At 38.1% G+C, this 24342-nt stretch overlaps 1 protein-coding gene across 5 annotated transcripts in view; it reads left to right on the plus strand.

Moving 5' to 3' along the window:
* ZFYVE28 (zinc finger FYVE-type containing 28) overlaps positions 1-24342 on the plus strand; it is a 153669-nt gene that overhangs the window by 57643 nt on the left and 71684 nt on the right. For all 5 annotated transcript variants that reach the window (XM_027699887.1, XM_027699884.1, XM_027699883.1 and 2 more), the window contains exon 2: positions 13916-14056. In XM_027699887.1, coding sequence (XP_027555688.1) covers positions 13916-14056 — 141 coding nt within the window. The remainder of the gene's footprint in view (positions 1-13915; positions 14057-24342) is intronic.

Here is a 24342-nt window from a genome sequence, read left to right on the forward strand (position 1 = left end):
TCGAGCAGTAGCTGCTTGGAGAATGAAAGTGTAATGCCAGCTTGATTTACATTTCTCTTTTCAGTCCATTTCAAAAATGTAATTGTGTTTTGCTGAATATAAATAATCTTCAATGTCCCTTCAAAATACATGCATTTCTTCAGACTTCATCAGTTCCAAGTTTTATATCCTATTGCCTGTCATCTCCAATTGATAAATTTTGGAATTCCTTTTCCTCTCAAATAAACAAACAAAAAAGTAAATGAATAAAAATTGTTTCTCAACACATGCTTTAATTATGGATATTAGTCATGATTTTGAATGGCATTTGTATTCACAGTGCAATTTTGGGATGTGGTAACATCATCTCTGAAGTTAATGTGTGTTCCTGAACAGAGCCTTTAATTGGATGTATTCTATTTTAACCTAATTTGTAATGATTTTCTATGTATATCATTGATACTTACAAATAATATAAAAATTATATAAAGGAAAACAAATAACAAGTACAAAAAAATCTGAGTTATAGTATATTGGTGCATATATTTGCAGTTTAAAAAAATCCCCATCAGTCTTCACAACATTTTCTCTGGAAGGAAATGCTATATTTTACCTATAACTTGGTAAGGAAAAGCAATGTAGCTTTAGAAGTTGTAAAATATTCAGTACATGAGGAAAATGTTGCCTGACTACATAAGGTAACTGCTTGGATGAATAACTGAAAACATTTTACTGTTAAGACTTTTCAATTAATTGCTTTGACTGTGTTTGCAAGTTGCAACAAAAGTGTAAAATATGGGTGTCCTTTAAGTATTTCTCCACAGTTGCTTGGGTCACGTATATTGAAAGCAGGGATTTTATGTTTAATAATGCATTGAGGTTTTTTTTTACATCATCATTGGTAGTCCCTGAAGCTCTGCAGGCATTTTGTCTGCAGGCTTGCCTGTGTCATAGATGCTGGGTTTTGAAAACTAAAGCAAAGCTGTGGCTCAGGTGTGGAATAACTGCTGCTGGAGGGAGCAAAACGGAAAAGGCTACAGGTGCTGGAGCTAAATTTGGTTCAAGGAAGTTTGTCTCTAAGGTAGCAAGTAAGGGCAAAAAAAGAGATTTTTATTTCAGTAGGTTTGAACCGGTGTCTCTCGCCTTCAGAAGGAAATTGTACCATTATGCTCCTGGCAAATCTAGAGGGGTCTGGAGGTCTCATCTTTGAACCTTTGAATGGAACAACAAAGTGCTGATTGGGCTGGAGGGACACTTGTCTGGTTTAGGCAAGACTGCAGTGGGAAAGTACTTCCAAGTTCTAACCTCTACTTTGCAATTGTTACAGAGAACAGAAAGGCTAGAGCACAGAAAAACCAAGGGATTTACTGAGAGGAAAACTGCCAAGGGTTATTCTTGCCTGTTTGGGAGCAAATTCCCATGTTTTAGGCAAGTAATGTGATAATGTGACTGTAGGTTAGACAGCTGTACAAGTCAGGCAGCTGTATAAGTAAGGCTACAACTATTACCAACTGTTTTCAGAGCAGTCTTGAAATTAAGGGGAATAATTAGAACTTGGATTTCAGAAATGTCAGGAAAATTCCGACACTTTGATTTTATGTTGATTATTCAGAGAAAAATACGCACTGTTTCACAATTGAAAAGCAATTAATAGCTTTGATCCAGGACTTGCATGTGTGCTGAACGTTCTGTCAAATGCCGTATTCATAGTGAAACCAATTAAATGATTTAACCTGTTATGGGATTGAAATACAAGCTATAGCTACTCCAGCAAGTGTTGTTCTTTAAGGCTTTGGAAGCACTTGAAGTCTCTACCCCATTACTTGTGAGAAGTTAAGAGGCTTCCTCTGCTTTTGGTATGGTCCCTAGTTAGTGTTCATTTCTGGAGCCTGACTGGGGGATGTGGAGCCTGTGTAGAGCAGGGGTGGTAGAGAAGAGAGTTCAGCTGAGCTGGAAGGTAAAGTTTACTACTGTCTGCTGATAAAGGCCTGCAGTAGGTGTTCACATTGAAATTGAAATGAATTACACTTTTATGAGTTAGTATTTTTGCATTACTTAAGCATGCTTCATTTTTCAAACATCACCTTTCTGTTTCTTTTTGTAGTGGCTCCAATGTAGTGTTGGTTTTGGATACTGTTATGAAGCATAACAAAGGAAAACTAGTTTGAATCATATTCTTGCCAAAGCATTGTAAATATTGCAGTAAGCATTACTGGTAATGCATTTCCTTGCTTTTAGCAGCAGTCCTGCAATTAATGCCTTTGCCTCTTTTTGTCCTTTAGCATACTATAGAAATACTTGGCAACCAGAAGTTTGCAGAATGCATTTGGGGAAAGCCTGAACGTGTAGTTATAATGTGAGTGATATTGCTGATCAATGAAGAGTAATAGGCAATAGGGAGTATGTGTGATAGCTTTTCTGAAAGCTGTCATTGGGAATATGGGAAAAGTGTCCATTCATTAAATAGGTAGTGGCATAATTATGGTGTTTATTTATATTTACCAAAACAGGCAGCAAACAGGTCTGAGAAATTGATCTTGCCAGTAGAAACACTATGTGTTTCTTGTTTTATTTTTCCTCTCAATAAATTAATAGAACTGTTCATCTTAGGAAAATATAAGCCAGAAAAGCATTGATGGTTGTATTTAACTTCTGCATAGTTTTTACGCATTCCACATCTGTGATTTAAAAGGAGCAGGTTGGGTGTGGGGAATAGCTGAAGTCTGATAGTTTATCCAGCATGCATGCTGATGAGGAGAAATGGTCAAACTCGAACTGTGTGCTGAGCTAGCACAGAAAACAGGAATAGCTGTACAAACCCATTTGTCTCCCAGGAGAGATTTTCTCTGTGACCGGGAGACCAAGGACAGACCTTGAGGATATTGTTTGAAAAGACCTGGGAATGCCTAATTGAGCAAGAAATATTCAATTCAGCAGGGGGTGGGAGCAGGGGTGCATGGAAGCCTTCTGCCATGCACTACCATGTAGTCAGTCTCCTGTCTTCCAGCAAATATATGCTTTTCATGTACTTGAATATATTTTATTGTTGTTGGACTGTTTCAAAAGTTTTAAACATAGTTTGAAGTACTCTGTGGTCCTGCTGTTGGTCTGTCTGATGTCTTTCTCCTTCCTCTCTTCTTGCTCATGTTCTGGTAATTTTCAAAGCCACTATTTATGCTCAACAGACAACAGGTTAGCAAAGGCATATAGTGCCTTTGGAAAGCTTCATAAAAGCTGTACCTGAAGAAAAGTACAAAGATCAGTGTTTACAGAGCCATAGTGCTGTCTACTCTCTTATATGGATCTGAATCATGGGTCATCTACCACCACCACCTACGTCTCCTAGAACGCTTCCATCAATGCTGCCTCGGTACAATCCTAAACATCCACTGGTCAGATTATGTGACCAATACATCTGTTCTTGAACAAGCAGCAATCACAAGTATTGAGGCCATGTTGCTGAGAACGCAGCTGCGTTGGGCAGGGCACGTCTCCAGGATGAAAGATCACTGCCTCCCTAAGATCCTGCTTTATGGTGAACTTGCCACCGGCTGCCACAAGAGAGGAACCCCGAAGAGAAGATACAAGGACTCCCTGAAACAACACCTCAGCCTCGGCCATATTGATCAACATAACTGGTCTACTCTGGCCTCCAATCGGGAGGCCTGGAGACACACCATCTATAATGCTGCTGATGCTTTTAAGAAAGCACGCAGGATCACTCTTGAGGAGAAAGGACAACGTAGAAAGAATCGTGCCTTGCAGAATATACCATCTAAGGAGTCTTTCTGCTGTGCCTTTTGCAACCGGACATGCCTATCTCGTATTGGCCTTTTTAGCCACCAGTGTACTTGTAACAAACATGGGTAGAGCCCTTCCCAAATCTTCGTTCGCGAAGCCTGGCCATGATGATGATTTATGCTCAAGTGTGCTTGGAAAAAAGATGCTAATCACAGTATCAAATCATTAAAAGCAGTGAAGTTCCTGAAAGTTCCCTAAAATTTCAAGTAGGTCTCTACCTAAAAGGAGATGGTGACTTTCTCCAAAGAGAGTGATGATAAATGCCTGAGATCAAGGACTGTCTGGAGTATGTTCCTTATTAGACATGAATGAATCCCCACAGATGGGTGCTGTGGTAAGCATGGGACAAACATCCACGGAAGCTTGCTGTTATCTGGAAGACAGAGTAGGAAACACAAGTTGACTGATGGCACTTGGAAAGCTACTTGTTTATCTGATTTAGCTGAAATAGTGGAAATAAGATCAAAAGATTTACTTATGCAAACATTCATTTGAAGTTATTGTCAGCAGGCAGAAGCTGGGAAAAGTTTCTGTGCTGAGGGCTGTAAGAGCAGTTTCTTTCATCATTGGGTTTGAACAGATGTGTCTCAGAACAAAGTTTTGATGAAATCTTTTTGTTGCAATGATTGATTGTTCTACTGATATGATGCCAAGGTAGTTAAATCCTGAACATCTGGCAAGGTGCTCAGCCTGAGCTTATCCTACAAGGCAAATGAGGTTATCTATGAGCAACTTTACACAGATGACTGTTCTTTTATTAAAATATTATATGGAACACCTCAGACTCACCATAAGTAAGTTTGCTGAGGCAAAGAAAAATAAAGATGCACTGTGAATATAAAAAACCTTAGAAATGTGCTATGCCTGAGAACAACTATGGAGCAACTCTTTTATAATCAGCAGGCTTGAACTTGCTGGGTCAGGTTTCCCTGTTGTTAGAGTTTTGTCTGTTCCCTGATTAACTAAGATGTGGATTTTATGATCCAGAAGTAAAATTGTGTATATGGCAGGTTGTTCAAAATGGGTTGGTACTGAACAGCAAGTACTGAACAGCAAGGTCTGCTAAGCATGAGCAAAATACTGGAACTATAGACCCAGGAGGGAAAAAATAATTTAGGAATGTGTGTGCTAAAAGATGACAGAACCCAAAAAAGTCTTCAGAACAGTCCTTTAACTGCATAAACTGGTTATTTGAGGTTATTGGGGTTTTTTATTTTGTTGTTTGTCTGATTCTGAAAGGAAAAAAGGTTATAGCAGAGTAATAACTAGAGAAAAATTAACATGGAAGACGCGTCCAATAAGAGTTCATTGTTTGCCCAAGTATTTAGGAGTTGTTATAAATATTTAGACACATCCATTAAACATGGTATAACATAACTAAAGTGGGTTAAAAGTCCTCTAATGCAGAGTCGTGAAGACTTGTAGTGTAGCAAGATGGTTTGCATTGCTGGAGGAAAAATAGCTGGGTGCCACTTCCAAATGGCACAGGATTACTCTGTGTGAGGGAGGGGCTGCAGAGCTGGAATTGAACCTAATAGATCAACAAGCTCAGGGAGCTAAATTGGCTGTTTTCCTCTTGATAGGTAACAAATCACTAAAAGCACTGCAGAACCTTAGTTTGTTTGAAGAGATGCTTAGTGAAATGTTTAAATACAAAAATCTAGACAAATCTGAAACAAACGGCATAAAAGCATTACAAAAAAAACCAAACTCAAAACATTTAAAGAGTGATTTGTACATTTCAATATGTATCCTGACAAGCTGAATTTGCTGTTTCTAAGTAAATATTTGTTCTTTAAACTCAATGTTCTTGCAGCAGCCGAGAATGAAATGTGATTATCTTAAGGTCAAACTCTGAGATATTAGCTGCTGCAGAAGGCTTTTGGTAAGTGTTTCTCAAGTTCATCGGGGTGGGTTGACCTTGGTTGGCTGCCAGGTGCCCACCCAGCCACTCTCACTCCCCTTTGCAACAGGCCAGGGGAAGAAAATAGGATGAAAAAGCTTGGGAGTCAGGATAAAGACAGGGAGGTCACTCACCAGTTGCCATCACAAGCAAAACATCCAATTTGGAGAAGGTTGATTTCTTGCTAATTAAAAATAGCCTGCCATAGGCTAGACAAGGAGGCAGCCTTGCAGGTTACCCACTCTTCACGTGGAAGAACTGGCTGCTCCATCATTTCAGTACAGCAAAACCCCTTTCTCTCCTGCAGTCTGTCTGTCTTTCCTAGAAATCAAAGCTGTGGTTCAGCTGCAGGGCACTCCTGTTCCACAGAGTAGATGTCCAAAAGCTTCACTAATATGTATTCAGCATATGCTTATGTGCTTCCCCCAGAAAATATGGATTTGAGCACATGCTTTTCTAGATTAGTATTATGAACACTCAAAAATAGAAACTCTGTACACTGACTTAATCTGTCATGAGTGAAAACCAACTGCATGACAGTCTCAAATATTTGGTACTCTAGTTCAGCGTAACTGTTATCAGATTTTGCTTTTTGAGGGGTTGGAATTATACCCAGTGTAGGGGAAATTGGAAAAACTTACTTCCCCTGAATTTTGTTGTCCAATAAATCATTATCTCACTGGGGTTTTTTTGTGGTTTTTTTGTTGTTATTTTGGTGTTTTGGGGGTTTTTTTTGCTTGAGGTGCTGCTAGCATTTTATTGTGTTAACAAGCTGTTCACCTGCCTTTCTTGCTTGTGTAATGATATTCTGTGGATAAACACAGAGCAGCTGGCAAAGCTTTAGCCAGGCTGTAGCTTTTTTTCACTGTGCTTTTTTTTTACGTATTCTCGTGATCAATTACCAGTTGTTGTCTTCGTCTGAGTCTTTTTTTTTTCTTTTTAATGCATGAGCAACACCAATTTAAGACTTAATTGCATTGTACAAAATATGACTGAGGAAATTTTTTTCCTTTTTTTTCTCTAACTGATAGCACTTCAGATAGACAGTAGATTAAAAGGAAAAAAAACCCAAACTAAATAAAAACCCAAAACCAAACAACCCCCTCCAAAACAACTGTGTTCTTGGAGCAGCAGAGTTCCTCTTTCATTTGGTATGAACAAGTATTTTTGCTGCTAAAGATTTTGGCATTTAACTGTCAGAAGTTTTGACTCACCTGCCTGTTAGAGAATGATTGTTTCTTCTTACTATTTATCAACATTTGGAAATCAATGAAAAATTCAAAGGGCTAGTCCAAAGGAAGGATATGAATACACTTGCTTACATGTGAGGTGAAAAATAGCAGATGTAACAACTTGCTGGTGTCCCTTTCTGAAGAAATACCTCAAATCTTTGGAATGTGTTGTGTACCAGTTAAACCTACTATTGCAGCTGTGACTGCTGTAGGAAGTTTTCAGTTGGCTAAGTTTCTGTCCCTGGAAGCATGTTACTTTTTCACACTGGCAATGAATAAACTTTGGACTTTTTGCCTAAATCCTATCACTTTTGAACAAAAATTTTTTTCTTTCCAATGATGTTATGTAAGTCTTAGTTACATTTAATTAGCTTGAAACTACTTACATGCAAATAATATCATTTGTAAGCTTTAAAGACACTGAGTTGCCTCATCAGCAGCTTTATTTAAATTGCTTAAGAACCTAATTCTGCCTTGTGCACAGAGCACGTTGTCAACTTGTACAATGACTTGTTTTTCAAAACAGAAGCAGCATTCTCTGTACACTGCAGAGTAGAAGCAAGTTCCTAACCTATAGCTTTTCTGAATTCCCATCCTAAGGGGGATGTGCTTCCACTTGGGAAGTCTCTTTTCTGATTTCTGTGTTGTGCAGTAGTCGTTCATATTTGGGACTGTCTGATAATGCCAGCACTTATTTTAGGGAGTGGAAATTTTGAGGTTGATCCTGTGCTTCTTTCCTTTCCCCGAAAATATAGTAGGCAACAGATTTAGACTGAGAACAACTAGGCCTCCAGTAATAGAGACACTAACACCACTGTTACAACCCACCTCTGAGGCAGGGTAACTGAGATTGCTGTTAATCATAGAATCAGCTGGGTTGGAAGGGACCTCCGAGATCATCAAGTCCAACCCTTGATCCACTACCACTGCGGTTACTAGACCATGGCACTAAGTGCCACATCCAGTCTCTTTTTAAAAATTTCCAGGGACAGAGAATCCACTACTTCCCTGGGCAGCCCATTCCAATGTCTGAAACCCTTGGGTGAATTAGAGTAAAATGACACTGAATAACCAGGGTATGTATGAGGCAGACTTATTTTAAAACAGTTTAATTGCAGCGGAAAGGAGGTATGTGGGCATTTTGGTTCTTTTCTATAAAAGTATAAAAATACTATGAAGAAAACATGGAAGGAAAAGAGAGAAGGAAAGGATAAAATTAGATAGTGGAGAGGAAAGGTATCACCACCCATAAATCCATTGATGAGACTTGATCACTGCTGTTTTGCTGTAGTGGCGATCGCAGTCTTCATCTCTTGGAGTGGGGCCTGTGAAATAAAAAGTTCATCGGGTTATATACATTAAAGCTGGCATGGGAATGCCTGGATCCCTGGCAAGGGAAGGGATTCTTTGTATCTGATGCAGTGCTATGGGGCATGCACATATTTCTGATGGAGAGTTCCCAAAAAGAGTCAGGAGGTGCTTTGGGGTTCTTGGTGGCCTTGAACCTCCTCTGTTGGTCTTGCCCACTCTTTGACCCCACTTCTGCTCTTGCACTGTATTTTGTGTGGTCCCCATGGACCTAAACAGTAAAAAGTGGCTCCAGAAAAGTGCTGCCCTACCTTTGTACAGCCCCTTTTTCCAGTCACGTCCTGCTCTCTTCTTGACCATTTGAGTGGTCATCAGTGTTTGAGACATAGCAGTGCACTAACTCCTTACTGTCCAGGCTTCTGAAAACACCTTTCCCTTACCAAAGGGAGAAAACGGGAAGCTGTGTAGATGCAAGACAGTTCCACTGATGTGAATGTGATGGCCTTTCTCTGAAACTTTTCAACTGTTAGAGCTGTAGCAGAATAGAAATGGGTGAGCAGGCAGTTTAACCTGAAGAGTTAAAAGTTGTGTCATGTGGCCCTGCAGCAGTTAAAAATATCGCACATGGACTGTCACCAAATATTGTCCTGTCATTGTGAAGGCATTTCACAGAATGTGTAATAAAATACATGTATTTGCGTAACATGCACCTTTTACCAAGTACTACTTGAAAAGTTACCCAGTGGATGTGGGTTTACTTTGTTCCCTTGTCAAAAGGCAATCTGAATTTACCATCAGCAAAGGCATATAATTAATGCTTTTCTGTATAGTTTCTTTCCATGGCGATCAAGTCAGGGTTTCTGAGCGTGTGGGAGAGACATAAATGCTTAGTGCTGGAAAAGTGCCAGTGAACAAAGGGAGATCTGGAGCCTTTCATCTGGGGTCCATGGATTCTGTTTCAAACAGGGTTGGGGGTTAGCTATTTTTCTGAAGCCTTTAGATCAGCAATTCAAAAATGATGAATATTATTTTCCAGAGGACACCTGACAGGCATCAGAAGATAGTGCTATCACTAGCTGGGATCTTGCTCATCTGCATGGTTCCATTGCTTAAGTCTGTTCTTTGCCTTATTTAGCATGATCCTGTTTTCGTTTTGTGGTGATGGTGGCTCTGTTCCTGCTGGGATCTCAGTAGAAGAAAAAGCCTGTACAATATTTCTGCTTCCGTACAAAGGATCACAGAAACCTGGGGGAAATGTTGCCTTTAATGTTCAAATTATGGGCTGCTATCAATTACGTTTATAAGATGACGCACATATTATGTTCCTCAAAAAGGGGCACTACTGATATTTGAAAGCTGCTGTGAAAAATCATGCAAAAGGTGCTTGCAATTTTGTTTCAAAAGGAGGAGATCTTCTTGAGAACCACCCTTGTTTCTGGAAATGTGATTTTTCAAGGTGATTCCTAAATTCCAGAATTACTGTGTGGTTTGAGACTGTTCTGTCAGCACCCTGGCTTCTCATTGGTAGAATATTTTTGGTCTTTGTCCTATGTTGGGAAGTCTGTGCTAGAATTCTTCCTCTCCCAGTTAGTCGTCACTTTTTTTAGTGACAGGTTCTGGTTTTGGTCTACCAGCTTGTTTACAAGATGTGAGAATAGCATCTTTTCTTCTGATAACATGCAATAAATAATTTTAGAAACCTGTTGTTTTTCTAATAACCTGTATCTAACAAGTCTCTTAATTTAAAGATGTTTTCTTCTTAACATTCTCTTACAGTCCATTTAAATCCTATTTGAAAAATCAGATCAGGATTCATTATGCAACAAATTGAACTAACCTAATCCTAGTCACTGTTCATTGATAGGACTCCATAGTGTAACCAGTTCAGTAGTTAATACAACTGTTTCATGGGACAGTTTTATACAGACCTTGTGGATGTCAGGCAGGCATCTTCTGATTTTGGTATCTAACCTAATGAGTGGTACTTAATATTAATACTTAGTAATGTAAAAATCATTAAAATACATATTCAGGGAATGATCACTAATGAAAAAAAAGATGTATTATATGACCCACACACAAAGTGATGCTTTCAAATCTGTGGAGAATATTCTCCAGTGGTGTGGTAAATTCTGTAGAGATACACAAGATAACCTGAGCCACTGGTTGGGCTGAATCCCTTTGAATGTTAGATACAGAATATAAAGAGGTGTTAGACAGAAGAAATGCAGGATGCATTTATAGAATGAGACTCCTACCTGGATAGCTCATACTCAGGAGGGTGTTGGGGTGATAACAGACAACAATATCACCACATAAGAAAAACTTTCACACAACCCAACAAAAATTCTCCCCCAAAATCCCAAAGCCTACAGGTTTGATATGTTTAAAGGGGCAGTCAGTGGATACAGAAATAGGCAAATAAAAGATAGTACAAATACTTGATGTGGTAGTTGAAAAAGGCAAAATGAGCAGTGTGTAGAAGTTGCAGTTTAGCAAAGCAAAACAAGAAAATAGATGCGTTAATTTGATGTTTAATGTGATTATTTCCTGAAACAAACTACCCAGGTAAGTGGTCAGTTCTCTGGTAGGTGCTTTCAGATTATGTCTTTCTATTAATTGGAGCAACTATGGATGAGAATTGCTAATTCCTATTCTGTCAAAGAATAGTAAGGAATTTGGATGAAATTAGTTGAACTGTATTTTGCATCTCCTATTTTCTGTATCTCCTATTTTCTGCTACCAATTGGATTAAATTAAGTTTATGAAGTTGTGGTTTTTGCTTTAAATGACCCCCTCTGAAGAGATTTAGAGTTGCATGCAGTTTCAGCTTGCCAGGGACCATGTATGATTGACACAATTAATCAAAGATCACGCTACTAATCCACACCAAACATAACACAGTTGAGAGAACTCAATTAAAACTTCTGTTTCTCCAATTGAAAAAATCAGCCACGTGGGAGCTAAGTATCTCAGGCTTACTTGTTTTGCTTGAGACCAGTCTTAATAAATTGCCTTATTTTGATTCTGCAGTGCAATTTAGGTGCTTATAAATCAGCACTCATGCTTTGCCACAATTCCACACACAAATTCCTGCATCTTTGATTAATAACCTTGTATGGAAGGTTTCAGTGGTTGTGGATAAATGCTGAAGGAAAATGTAAAATTCAGAAATAATAAAAATAATTGGGCAGGGAATGTTTAAAGAAATGTTTTAGGCATTAATGCCTGATTTTATAAATACAGAAATTTAGAAGTAAACAACATTAAATTTAGTAGTTCAACTATAGACTCTCCCTGTTATTATCATTCATTTTGAATTTTATTTGTTTCCCTGACCATATATCACAAGCTTTATCCTTCTCCCTGGGCACCTTTACGCCAAGGCTATAGTGAAGACATTATTCAAGACTGTAGATTTTTGACAGCTTATACTTATGGTACTGAAACTGCTTAATAAAAGACAATGTTGAATGGATTAAGAGGAAGAAACTCGAGTGAAAAGGCTCTCTATTTTGTAGACAGTTGCCAATTAAAGGACAAAATAAAATAAAAAAACCCCTACCACTTTCATTACTACATTTCAACTGCCTGAAAAGCTGTTTCATTTCTGATTTGCCTCAGAATTTAGGGGGTGTAAAGTAGTGCTGTAGGAAGCTGCTAGGTAGTGTGATGGCTCTCAACAGTGTTAAAGGTGTAAATTCTCTACATTCCCATACAAGTAAGGCATATAGGAGCAGGAATGGGTGCCTCTGTTGTCAGGGAGGATTGTTGTTGTCTCATTAAATTGCTGACTGAGAACCAATTCAACTCATAACACTGAGGGCATATGTAGCATCACTTATAAGACTAAACCTTTTCCATGAGTCCTACGGCAATAAAATGCTTGCATTGATTAACCCCTTGATCCTGTCAAGTGTGGAGGATATTTGCTGTTCTCTTCAAAGGGTCCTTTTCAGGGACTAAATAGCTGTGCAAGTTTAAATACTCATGTACTATGAAAGCCTGAAAGGATTCCTCTGTGGGGGTTTGTATTCTAGAGACTAAAATATGGAGGTTAACAATGTGTTGTGTTTCAGATTGGAAAGATTATGGCTCACAGCATATATATTGTTATTATACCCTCAGTGTTATTGTCCTTTGCCATTTGTTGCACGTGGTGCTGATGTCTTTTCAAGTGATATTATCTTCTGGGTTGCTGTTGACTAATTTCTTCACTGTATTGCACTTGTTTCTGTTGGTACATGTTGTGCTCTAATATGCTTATCTTGTTCATCTTCACTAGTTGTCATTTAAAATGTGATACTTCTTGGTAATTTCTATGCTATTTCTGTTTCTTTAGCTTATAAAATCAATGTTTTGACTTTACGCAACAGTTTTCTTTACCTGGAAGTTCTTACCTATGTTATTTTTTTCCCCAATATTTGAGGTGCTATGAATTGTTTTCATGCAGCTTGGCCTTTGTTTTTACTGTTTCTATGCCTAGGCTAGTCTTTCTTAAAAGCATTTTTGAGTTGTTTCATTCTTCAGTGCATTAAGAATCAATTTCAGATACTTTACAGCTATTTGTTTTCTGTTGTATCAGGCATTTTTTTCTTTCATCTAGAGACAACTAATTCTAATTCACAGTCTACAGTTAGCATAGTGTTAATGTTTCTTACACTGTGATTAAAAACTCTTCATTTTATGCACATATCCCACAAATCTTGTGTATGTCATACTAACTACTACTTTAGAATGATAAGAGGTTGTGTTTATCGCAGCCCGTGAATCTTTCACCAAGTTGGTGGCATCTACAAAAAGCTACTCCCTCTCTCCTCCCACTTGTATCTCTACTCTCTTTGAACAGTCAAAATTCTTATCTCCTCCTTTCACACACACTAATCCCTTATTTTTTAAATATTTTGATAAAAGCTTTCATAAGCATCAGAATTGCTAGCTGTTAATATTTAAAAATCCTTCTGTGGTGTAAACCATTATTATTAATATTTCTCAATATTTTTGAGGAGGAATTCCTTTATTCTTCTGTTCTTTCTGTTATAATTTCTGTTTTGTCTTAGTGTGGCCAAAAATCCATTTTGATAATTCTGTTCTTTGCCACTTGAAAGACTTGTGGCATAGTTTTCTCTCTGTAATGCCTTGTTTAGTCATATTATTATTTATTTTGTGAAGTCTTGACATCTAATTGGCCCTGGTAGATTCAGTACCTTTCCCTTCTGTGGCTTCGTTCTTGTGATCCTCAAAGTGGGGATTCTGACCAGATAGCACTGTTCATCGTGCTACCAAGGTTACCACATTGCTTGAGAGATTATTCCATTGCTTGGTAGATTTCGGGGGGAATGATTGCTTTGTTTTTACGTGGAAAGCAACTGAAGTCTACTTTTGTTTAATAAACAAAACTTGTGATTCAGTTGTTTGCTCCTCCAGATAATTATGCCACAAGTAGTGAGAATGCCAGGGTGGTTTCGGAGATTAACGGGTTGAGTCATGTCCCAGGTTTGTTACATGAGATGTTTTTTTTTCTTCGAGGTAGAAAAAATTTCAAAGTGTGGGTAAATATCTCAAGATCGTTCTTTTCCATGCTGCCATAATATGGCTTAAATGTTAAAAAAAGTCACAATAAATACAACTAGCTGAAGTGGGTGGGGTTTTTTTCAAAAATAATATAATATTGTCTATGTCTCCAATACAGAGAACAGACCCGCAGCTCCTTGCTCAGTTCTACTATGCTGATGAGGAACTAAATCAAGTAGCAGCTGAACTGGACAGTTTGGATGGAAGAAAAGACCCCCAGAGATGTACACTGCTGGTCAACCAGTTTCGCTCTTGTCAGGTAATCAAAATGGCACCTTCCTGATTTCATTGACATTTGTATGTGCATCTAATGTATACTATTACCTATCATATTAATTTTTAATAAATGAACTTCTAAAAGGAACCCTTGGCTGATACATGCCTGTCCTTACTTTAAAGGGTATATTTTTGAAAACACTGTCCATAAATTAAACATACTGCATCTCATTTAAGAGTGTTGATGCTTTCCTTGAATAAGAACACACAGTAAAAACTTTGCTTCCTTTATATAAAATTAATATATAGGGCTTACTAGGACATGACAAGTATTTCAAAATTTCAGGCAGCAAAAAATAGCCATGTCATTTGTAGCTGCTTAGGTTTCATATCTCATGAATCTGATCGTTTTCCATTAATAAATGAACTACATTAAGACAGCTGGTAGGTTTTCTGTTATTTTGGAAAGAATGTTCTCTGCTTCATGTAAATAGTGTTGAAGATGAGAGAAACTACTAAGAAACCAAGCAAAAGAGGGTTTTTATCTGTAAATTACTACAGAAGTATGAATCTGTCTGAAAGTTTCCGTTGTATAATACCTAAAAAAAGATTCCTGAGACCACTTACTGAAATATGGCTGTGCTTTGAGCCAGACTTGAAGGGAGAAGAACCAGAGAGTGCAAAGACCAGTTCAGCCAAGTCTAGCTCTCGAAATAATTTCATGGTTTTGTGATAGGATTTATGTCTCTGGTTTGACTGGGATAGAGTTAATTTTCTTCCCAGTAGCTGTGTTTCGGATTAAGGGTGAGAATAGTGTTGGTAACACACTGATGTTTTAGTTGGTGCCAAGCAGTGATCAAGGACTCTTCAGCTTCTCATACTGCCTTGCCAGTGTGTAGGCTGGGGGGGGCACAAAAATTTGTGAGGAGACACAGCCAGGACAGCTGACCCCAAGTGGCCAAAGGGGTATCCCAGACCATGTGGCACCATGCTCAGTATGTAAACTTAGGGGGAAAGCTGGCTGGGGGGTGCTGCACAGGAATTGTCTGGGCATTGGTCAGCAGACAGTGAGCAATGGCATTGTGTATCTCTTGTTTTGGTTATTATCATTTCCACTTCTTCTATCCTATTAAACTGTCTTTATCTCAACCCATGAATTCTGCCTTTTTTTTTTTTTTTCAATTCTCTCCCCCATTCCCTTGGGGCAAGGGGAGTGATAAAAAACTGTGTGGTGTTTAGCTGCCTGCCAGGTTAAACTATGACCATTTACTAAGAAAAAGTATTCAGAAACTGAAAAACTGTTGAGAATATATAACTTCCCCTATCACTCTCTATGCCATTCTGCGTCAAGATTTTCAGTAATAAAATTCCAATTTTTAGAAGTAGAAACTACTTTTGTGGTACAATTAGTATTTGCATGAATGCTTTGATATTTTCTTTCCCAGTCACACCCAAGAAAACCCCTTTAAACCATAGTGGGTTCAAGTACAGAGTACAGCATGCTCAGGTGATAAGAGGTTTTCTGCACAAAAAGTAAACTCTTGCAGTCACCTCAGGACAATTTGAAGTGGAAAGACCATAGTAATAAAGATTCATTAACATCTCCACCAAGTTAAAAATTGTGCAGTCAAGTGTAAAGAATGTATTTTGATTCACCCTTACTAGAATTTCTTCCTGTTATTACTAATAAAATGTACCAAACTTCATTATGTGGAAAAATTTCATCACTAATCATATTAAGATGAGTTTCAAGATAAGTGCTCTGATCGTTTTAGGAAATGTTCACATTAAGTTAGCTGAGCCTGTTGAAAAGGAAAATAGTCAGGTGCTGTGTGCTTGCTTGCAGGAAAACTAAATTTTAAAAGTACAACTTTTTGAAGAGCACTTAGAGAAAGAGTTGACAGTCAACGTATTGTTATGTCAGAAACAATTTTAATACTTCTGTCAACTTTGAGTATCTTCACAGTTTCCTACTGTACTGTCCCTAGAGAAAAATGTGGAGTTTAAGGGTTTACCAAACTGGAAGCCATAAGTTTAGTAAGAGTCAAAATGCAGTGACTTGGAGGGAAAAACGTATGGGTGAGAGTGACCTTGAAAGGTCATTGACTTGAGTCTTCTGTGTGATGGGTCAGCTCTATGTAAATTACCCTTCACAAATATTTGTCTGATGTGTTCTTAGAAACCTCCAGTAATGGACATTGAACAAACTTTCTTGTCAAATTCTTTCCAGACTGGCTTTTTCAGGAAAGGTTTTCTTTTCTGATAATAAGGGTGGATGAAAAATATCATCATGCAAGACAGTCTCCTTGTTGGTTGTTTTATCCCTGACGATGACAGTTGATTCCCTGTTTCTCTGCAGATGCACAGGCTTTCTGATTTGTTTCTTATAGGATAGACAGACCTGAGGAGCTGTAAAGTAGCTTCTCTGAATGTTTCACCTGTAGGACTGTGAGAAATGCAGACTCTGAGAGCATCTTGGTCAGTTTGCTTGACTTGCTCTGTAGTGACTCACCACCTTGTGACTCTTAATACCTTCTGATGTCTGGTAATTTCTTTTCATTTCTCAAACAGATTGTTTCAGTAACAGCAATCTGTTGCTAGATCTGAAAGAAAAGATGGAGATTTTTTTTGTCATGTAGCTATTTCTGTAATTTGTCATTTTCAAAGTTCTGCAGAATAGGTCAGATCATCGTCAAATGTCATGTCCAAAACAACTTTGCTAATTAGGATTTATGCTATTTTGTAGCAGTTTGTGTAAAAGCAATGGTTTGGGGTTTTTTCTTTTAAGAATTTGTCCTGTAAATGCCAAACAAGAGAAGGAACAGTATTTTAATAAGGATTCAGAATGTAAGTATTTGCTAATCAAATATTGCATGGTAGGAGTGTCCTTCTCATAGATGGATGGCCTCACAGGGCTAACGACCTCCATCAGGCCAGGAGACCGGGATTTGAACTCGCGGTTGCAGCAGTGAAAGTCCTGCACGCTAACCACTAGGCCACCAGAGGACCTCACTGCCATTGTCCAAGCTTGCTTGGCCCCGGCAGATGAACCTTAGGATTAAAGGGTGGGCTCAGTTCAGCGCAGGCTGTGTCTCACCTAAAAAATCCATTGCGCAGGCTGGAAAGGTAAAAGACCTTTCCCCAAATCTTCGTTCGCGAAGATGGGCCATTATTATTATTGCATGGTAGGAGGACAAATTGGTTTTAGCCTAGGGTATGGTGGAGTTTGAGAACAATAGAGAAAAAACAGCCAGCCCTGGGGTCAGAATGGTTGTAGTGGAAGGTTGTGCATGTGAAAGTAGGGTAGCAGCTGCACTGTGCAGTAACTCTGTGATATCTCCAACAATAGTCAGGCAATTCTGAGACCTCTTATTTAGAAATGTGCACTTCTGACTCTTCAAGAAAAGCTTCTGAGAAGTGTCTTGTGACCACAAAACATAGTTAACCAGACTCCCAGTCTTTGTATTACTTTTTTTCTTGTTTCATCCTTGTTTTTCCACGTATTATTAGGTTTTCCAGATCATTCCTAATTTTTACCTCCATGAAGTTGAGAGGCATAGTATTTCAGTTAGATCTTAAAGTTTTCTAGGGACAAAGACTTCTAAAATCCCACGTCCTTCTGTCTTTGCATCTGGTTTTGAAATTCATTGTTCCTGGGTTGCTTATTTTCAGGTGATTTACTCATAATGTCTACTGGATTAACAGACGATGACAATTATTATTAAATTTTATTATTATGAAATTTTATCTTATCAACTAGAGAAAGGAATGTCTTTAAATTAGTGTGTTTTTTTTTTCTTTTAAAGACCAACAAGTCTTACAAACTGGAATTCTTTTTGGAGAGACGTTGGATATTATGCTGAATCTTAACTGTATCTGAAGAGCTAAGTTTTATAACTTTGCCTCTATTTTCAACTTATGATAGTACTGTTAAAGATCTCCAAGTTTATTATAGTGTGTGAACAGACTCAGACAAACAAGCAGGTCTCTGCCTAAAGAATGTAGTGCTTTATTGTGGACATATTTAATGTTTTCTATCTTAACAAAACTGGCAGTATTAGTCAAGGCAAATTGAAGGTATGGTGCATTGTGGTATTTCCATGGGATGTGCAGGGAACTTCAGTCTTGAAGACTGTTGATACTTCCTTAGTAAAGAAACTTGCAATTCTGAAAGCTATCTTACACTGTTTTGTCTTAGCACTATTTGCTGATAAGAATCACACTGTTAACAGTTAAATTAATATTTCAGAATTTCTGAAGATCTTGCTACTTGGATTTCAAAAGCTGTGGGTTGACTGTACAGCAGGACGCTGTGTAGCATGTATCAATGAGTAAGAATCGGGGTAATGGTTTTCAAAGCTTTACTTTCCATTTTCACAGTAATGTCATATAACACTGTTTTCCAGTTACAGTAGCCTATTATAAAAATTACATCCCTGGTTTTGCTTTGATTTTTGTATGTCAGTGGTAAAATATTGTAAGAGCATAACATATCTATCAATACAGTATCTTGCATTTATTGTATAGTTAATACCTATTCAACAGAATAAAACACTTCTTTCTCTAGTGATTTCATTTAAAATTAATAATTGAAGTGTGCAAAGATGCACGATGAAAAGCTGTGTAAGTTTTTCTTAAAAGAACAAAAGGTAGGTAGAATGTCATACTGGTTTATTGAACTTGATTGATGATAATAGAAGGAAAGTACTTCGTGTTTTCCTTAAGCAAAATATCCCTGCATTAGTGCATCTTGAGTAATATGCAGTGCTGGTTCATCTGACGGGGTTTTTTTCCTACAACACAAATCATTGCAGTATTTTTGTATTAGTGGTATAATAAGGTGTCCTTTCTGTGCTACTCACAACATCACATGGTATTGAATTTCATAAGAAGTGATGGTGCTTCATGTACCCTTTTGAATTATTCACTTATGCATTTGTGATCGTTGCCTAAAATAATTTGCTTTGACCATTGCTGTTTTCACATTGATTAATATTTTGTTAGTTGAGCTGATAAACTGGTTTAAAACAATTTCTCAGCTATCTAAATGGGGTTAGGTTTATTGTTATGTATTGCAGAACTTGATTGGTTTTGTTTAAGAGTAAAGAGAAAAAAAACGACCTGTGTTTCTAACTCAGAGTTTTGTTAGGACTTTATAGGTAATGAACCTGTGCATAAGTACATTGCATTGTGAAAATGTTTTCAGGATCACAGTACTTGCTTGCTGCTTCAGTACGCTGGGAATTACTTCTTTGTGTACAGTAGTGAGGTCTCAGAATAGCATATGAGTCAGTTCCCAGCAAGGTTTTATCAACATTATTCCTGCAGATTGTATCTCAGCAATGTGTAACTTGATCTGCTGAAGTGCACAGGGAAGGAATTTGCCCCATCAGGGCACTGACCTGAAGCAAACCATAGACTTTCCCGGCTGTGCTGCCCGTTGCACTGTACCACAGAATAGTAAAGTGAGGAATTTATAATATTTGTGAAATATGAGTGTTTCTGGCTCACTGGTAGGGGTGACGGACACTGCATTGACTTGTAGCTTATTATACTGACTTCACTCCTTTCCTGTTACTTGCCTGCTTGGAAAGCACCTCTTGAACTACTGCACTTGGCAGCCCACCATTTTCAAGTCAGCTATTAGCAGTTTCAGTTTGCTTTAATATTAGGCTTTAAAATAGTCCAGCATATAGTGGACTGCTTCTTGTACAGGTCACTTCTCCATATAGTGATGGAAAGCAGACACCTATAATTCTGCAGCTCATTCTCTGTCATAGCACAAGTAAATGTTGCTGAGGAGTCGGAGCCCTTAGAGAAAGCTACACATATCTGTGCTGTGTTGTCACTTGTCTGTCTCAATTTCTGTAGCAATGTAAAATGTAAAATACATGGTGAATATTATAAAAAATGCTGTTTCAACCAGGCTTTTCTCCAAATTTCTCCAAGCTCAATTTGACAACTGAAAGCATCAGTATGAAATAAGTTGAGATAAGAAAGTCAATGGAAACAAAGCTTTGCCCTTCAGTTTTTCATCCACCAATACCTCCAGGCCCTGTTTTGCAGGAGTGGTCTCAATCCACTCATTGCCCAGTCCCAACATGGGGCAGGACCTTGCACTTAGCCTTGTTCAATCAAAATCAAAGTTTTAATGTAAAAAGAAAATATATGCCCTTCATCTTTGAAATACACTTTTTATGTATCTTAAAAGCTTAGAAATGTTATTTGCTTTTGGAAGATGGAGATGGATGGATAAGACAAGTCTGAAAGGGGGAAAAGGTCTTCATCTGATACTGTTTAGTGTCTCGTTGAAACAGTGATCATGTTTGATAATGGATCACTTAGAAGGTGTTTACCAATTTCAGCCTGATACTGGGAAAGCAGTCCAGTTGTCTTTCACCTCAGCTTGCACCATGTACGTGGTGTATTATTTTTTTTCTTTAATTAAAAAAAACCAAACCCAACAACAACAACAACAAAAAAAACCCCCACAGAAACCTGACCCCAAAGAAACAAGACCTTTAACACAACAGCACCACATACAACACTGAAATTGTTGTAGGGTTTGCAAAATGCCAGCAGTGGAGGACAACCATGACTGAGCTGCAGTGAATTCTGTCATAGAGCATGTGTGGATTTCTCTGTAGTGGGAAATGGAAAGACTCTTCAGTGTGTGACATTTGAATTTTTTTATTATATATATTTAAAAATAAATAAAAGTTGATGTAGCATGAAATGACAACACAGGTGGTAATCAATAATGCACAAGGGTGAAACTGAAGCTAGATTGACAAGTTGCTAAATAATGAAAAGGGAACTTATCTTTGTATACAAAACACAATTAATTTTTTATCAGTGAAAAAAGGGATGTGATTATATTATGTTAAATGGTGCATGCTGGGGAAGCCATAGGTTGTTACTAAAAGGAATGTGATGCGAGGTTAAACTGTACCATTTGCTCAGGATGATCACATTCATTGCATGCAAACTTATATGGAAAACCACTGGTTCTGGTGGAAAATGAGGTACTCATCCATATAAAACATGAGGTGAGAATAGGAGAGCAAAATTAATATTTTATCTGTACTTCAATTAGAACAGTAATTTTTTTTGGTCACAAGTTTTGTTCAAATTAACAAATGCAGCACTTTATTCTTTGTGAGAGAGAACCCAGCTATAGAAGGCTCTTAATTTCTGTGGTATTAAAGTCTTCTAGAATTCTGTTTTAAAAAATTAGATGTTTCATTTCTTAGTGCATGATTACCTGCCCTAGATCATACTTTTTACATGAAGAATAATTGACGTGTTGATACCTTGATTGAATATTGACATGGTGGACCTGAGACACACTGGTGTAATTCCCAGAGCATTTGAAGGCTAAATCAGGACAACGGAGCCCAGGTCATTTTAAGCCTGACTTAAGCATTTGTGAAGTATGAGACTCTACCAGATCCAGTTCTGTAGGAATAACCGTAATGTGACGTGTTTGACTATCAGGAGCTTTATAGTTCTTCCACATTCTTCAGCAGTGCCATCAGAGGATTGCTGTCAGCTCTGCCATAGTGTGATTTGCTAGATTTTAATTATATTTTTTTTTTACTGTTACAAAGGATAAATTCTAGTATCAGCCACTGAATTGTTTATGTAGTCTCATGACTTAAATATGCTGCAGTTTGCCTTCTTCCCTCCATATGCACATGGTAGCACCGTGTTAGCAAGATTAACAATATGTGCAAATTATTTTTTTGGTGATGTTTCTGTACTTGGGGATTAAGTCTGTTTTTTTCTGTTAGAAGCTTTTTCACTTAATCATATAAGAAATTCCCTTTTATTTTTTCTTTAATTCTGGAGAAGTATGATAAGGAAGACAAGAAGGCAAGTTATTAATTTTTTTAAGACAGTTCTTGGCAGTGGAATTTAATTTTCATTGTGACCTTACCCTACTTGAAAGTTGAAGGCTGTTTTTTAATGTGAAATAATTGAATTCATAATAATGGATTATTATGAAGAATATTTTGTGGAGTACTGTGCAACATTGTTTTCTCGTGTGTCAGGTCATCATAAGTAAGTTTTCAATAAACAGAATCATAGGATCATAGAATGGAATACCCTGAGTTGGAAGGGACCTACAAGAATCATAGAAGTCCAACTCCTGGCCCTCCACAGCGCACCCACAAGAGTCACACCACGTGCCTGAGGGCATTGTCCATACACTTCTTGAATTCTGACAGGCTTGGTGCTGTGACCACTTCCCTGGGGAGCTTTTCCAGTGTCCAACCATCCTCTAGATGATGAACCTTTCCCTAATATCTGGCCTAAACCTCTCCTGACACAGCTTCATGCTGTTCTCTCTGGTTCTATCCCTGGTCACCACAGAGAAGAGACCAGCGCCTGCCCCTCCGCTTCCTCTCGTGAGGGAGCTGTAGACCACAATGAGGTCTCCCCTCTCATCCTCCCAGGACAACACCCTCATCATTTGTTTGTCCCTTAATCCTTACCCCGAGGCTCTCAACCGTGCCATTGCCAACTGCAAGCTATGTTCATTCCGGCCCCTCCATCACATACAACACCACCCCTGCCTCACCTGCCCTGCCTATCCCTCCTGGAGAGCCTGTAACCATCCATCATGGCACACCAGTCATGGGAACTGTTCCACCACGTTTTGCTTATGCCAGTGTTGATATATCTCTGGGACTGGGCCAAGGCTTCGAGCTCCTCTTGATGGTTCCTTATGCTGCACCTTTAGATGAAAACCTTTAAATGTTTATCTACATATATTAAACATTGGACACAGGTAGGAGTTCTACATATTACAAGGAGGGATTACAAAATATTTAGGAGTTGGAGAAAATAGAATAATATCAGACTGCCCTATTGTTACTATTAGTGTATAATTTAACAGTAGACTACTAATTGAATGGCTGGAGTTTAAGGTAATGGGAAGAAAGTAAATTGTTACCCTTTAGGGTAGCTTGTTCAGTCATTGCAGATTTATAATTATACAGAGAGAAGGAGAAGTTTAGATACTTCAGTCATAACTCCCAAGTTTCTTTTCTGGTGTAGAGATGCACTGGCATCTTCTGCCTCCATCTTACACTTTGGAAAAGAATTTGTGTTAGGTCGTTGCTGCACAGTGTTCTTGGTGAAAAATAATGCAGGCTTTAAGGCAGTAAATAAAAAAAAATCATTTTTGAAAGTATACATGTATTAGCAAGCTGGTTTTGCTTCAAAGAAGTTTGAAATGATTGATATGAAAACAGCTTGTGATAAGGACAACTTTGATGTTGGAGAGCAGGCTTCAGATAGGCTTTGCTACTGCGTGCTTTTGCACTACTTGCACACATGGAAACTTCCCATTTTAAAGGCTTTGGGAAGTATGTACTTGTGAGAAATGAATTACGCAGAAAATGTGCTGTTGGTTAAGAAAGCTTACCTTTTTGCTTATACCACCTGTTCTCTTCTGCTGGATTTCCATTAGTGCTATTTTTTCAACACTTTGGACAGCAGCAGTACAACTCCAAGTACGTGGTTCTTCGTGCTGCGAAGCAAATGAAGCCAACTGCCTTCTTGCATGTTGATACTGCTCTTTGTTCAGTATTTCAGAATTTAATTAAAATGATGTAGTACTCTTGATACTGCCATACAACGCATACAATATAAATTCTTGCCCTGAGAACACATTTTCAGTTCACTGGAGTTCTCAAGGTTTCTGTGCCTGAAGATTACTTACACAAATACCAAGCAACAGTTACTTATATTCTTTGATTTCTCAATTGCCCTGGAGTATCTGTAACTACTGTTAAAGTTGTTGCTCTTTCACTTACATAGTGCTCATAATAAAACAGTGTAATAGTTCATGTAGAAGTGTTAAGTGATGATCATCTCCAGGCTCCAAAGCTTGTTGAATTGATTTGTGCAACTGAGGCACTGAGCTGAGCGGCCTTCTTAATGTAAGCTCTTGTGATTTTTGCTTTAGAATTGCTCTGGTACTGTGAAAACATCTTTTTTGGGGGGTGGGTTTTTTGTTTGGTTGGTTTTTTTAGGTATGATGCAGACATAAATAAACAAGGATGAGTTCTGGCAGGCTTGCAGAGTCATGTCTGTTTTTGATTGATGTGATAACTGGGATTTAGAAGTATTTGCAATTTTCACACATTGGTACGAACGTCTGGCCTCAGTGGCAGCCTTGTTTATTATGTGTACTATTGTCCTCCATAGGGATTTTGCAAATTTGACTAAAATAAATTAACCCTGTAGCTGAAATGTGAAGAGTTTTCTCAGTAGATCTAATTAATAATATATTTGTGGTTGTCTGGCTTATTCTACTAT

The sequence above is a fragment of the Neopelma chrysocephalum genome, unplaced genomic scaffold, assembly GCF_003984885.1.
Source record: "Neopelma chrysocephalum unplaced genomic scaffold, ASM398488v2 Primary Assembly neopelma1_142, whole genome shotgun sequence".
NCBI classification, from domain to species: Eukaryota; Metazoa; Chordata; class Aves; order Passeriformes; family Pipridae; genus Neopelma; species Neopelma chrysocephalum.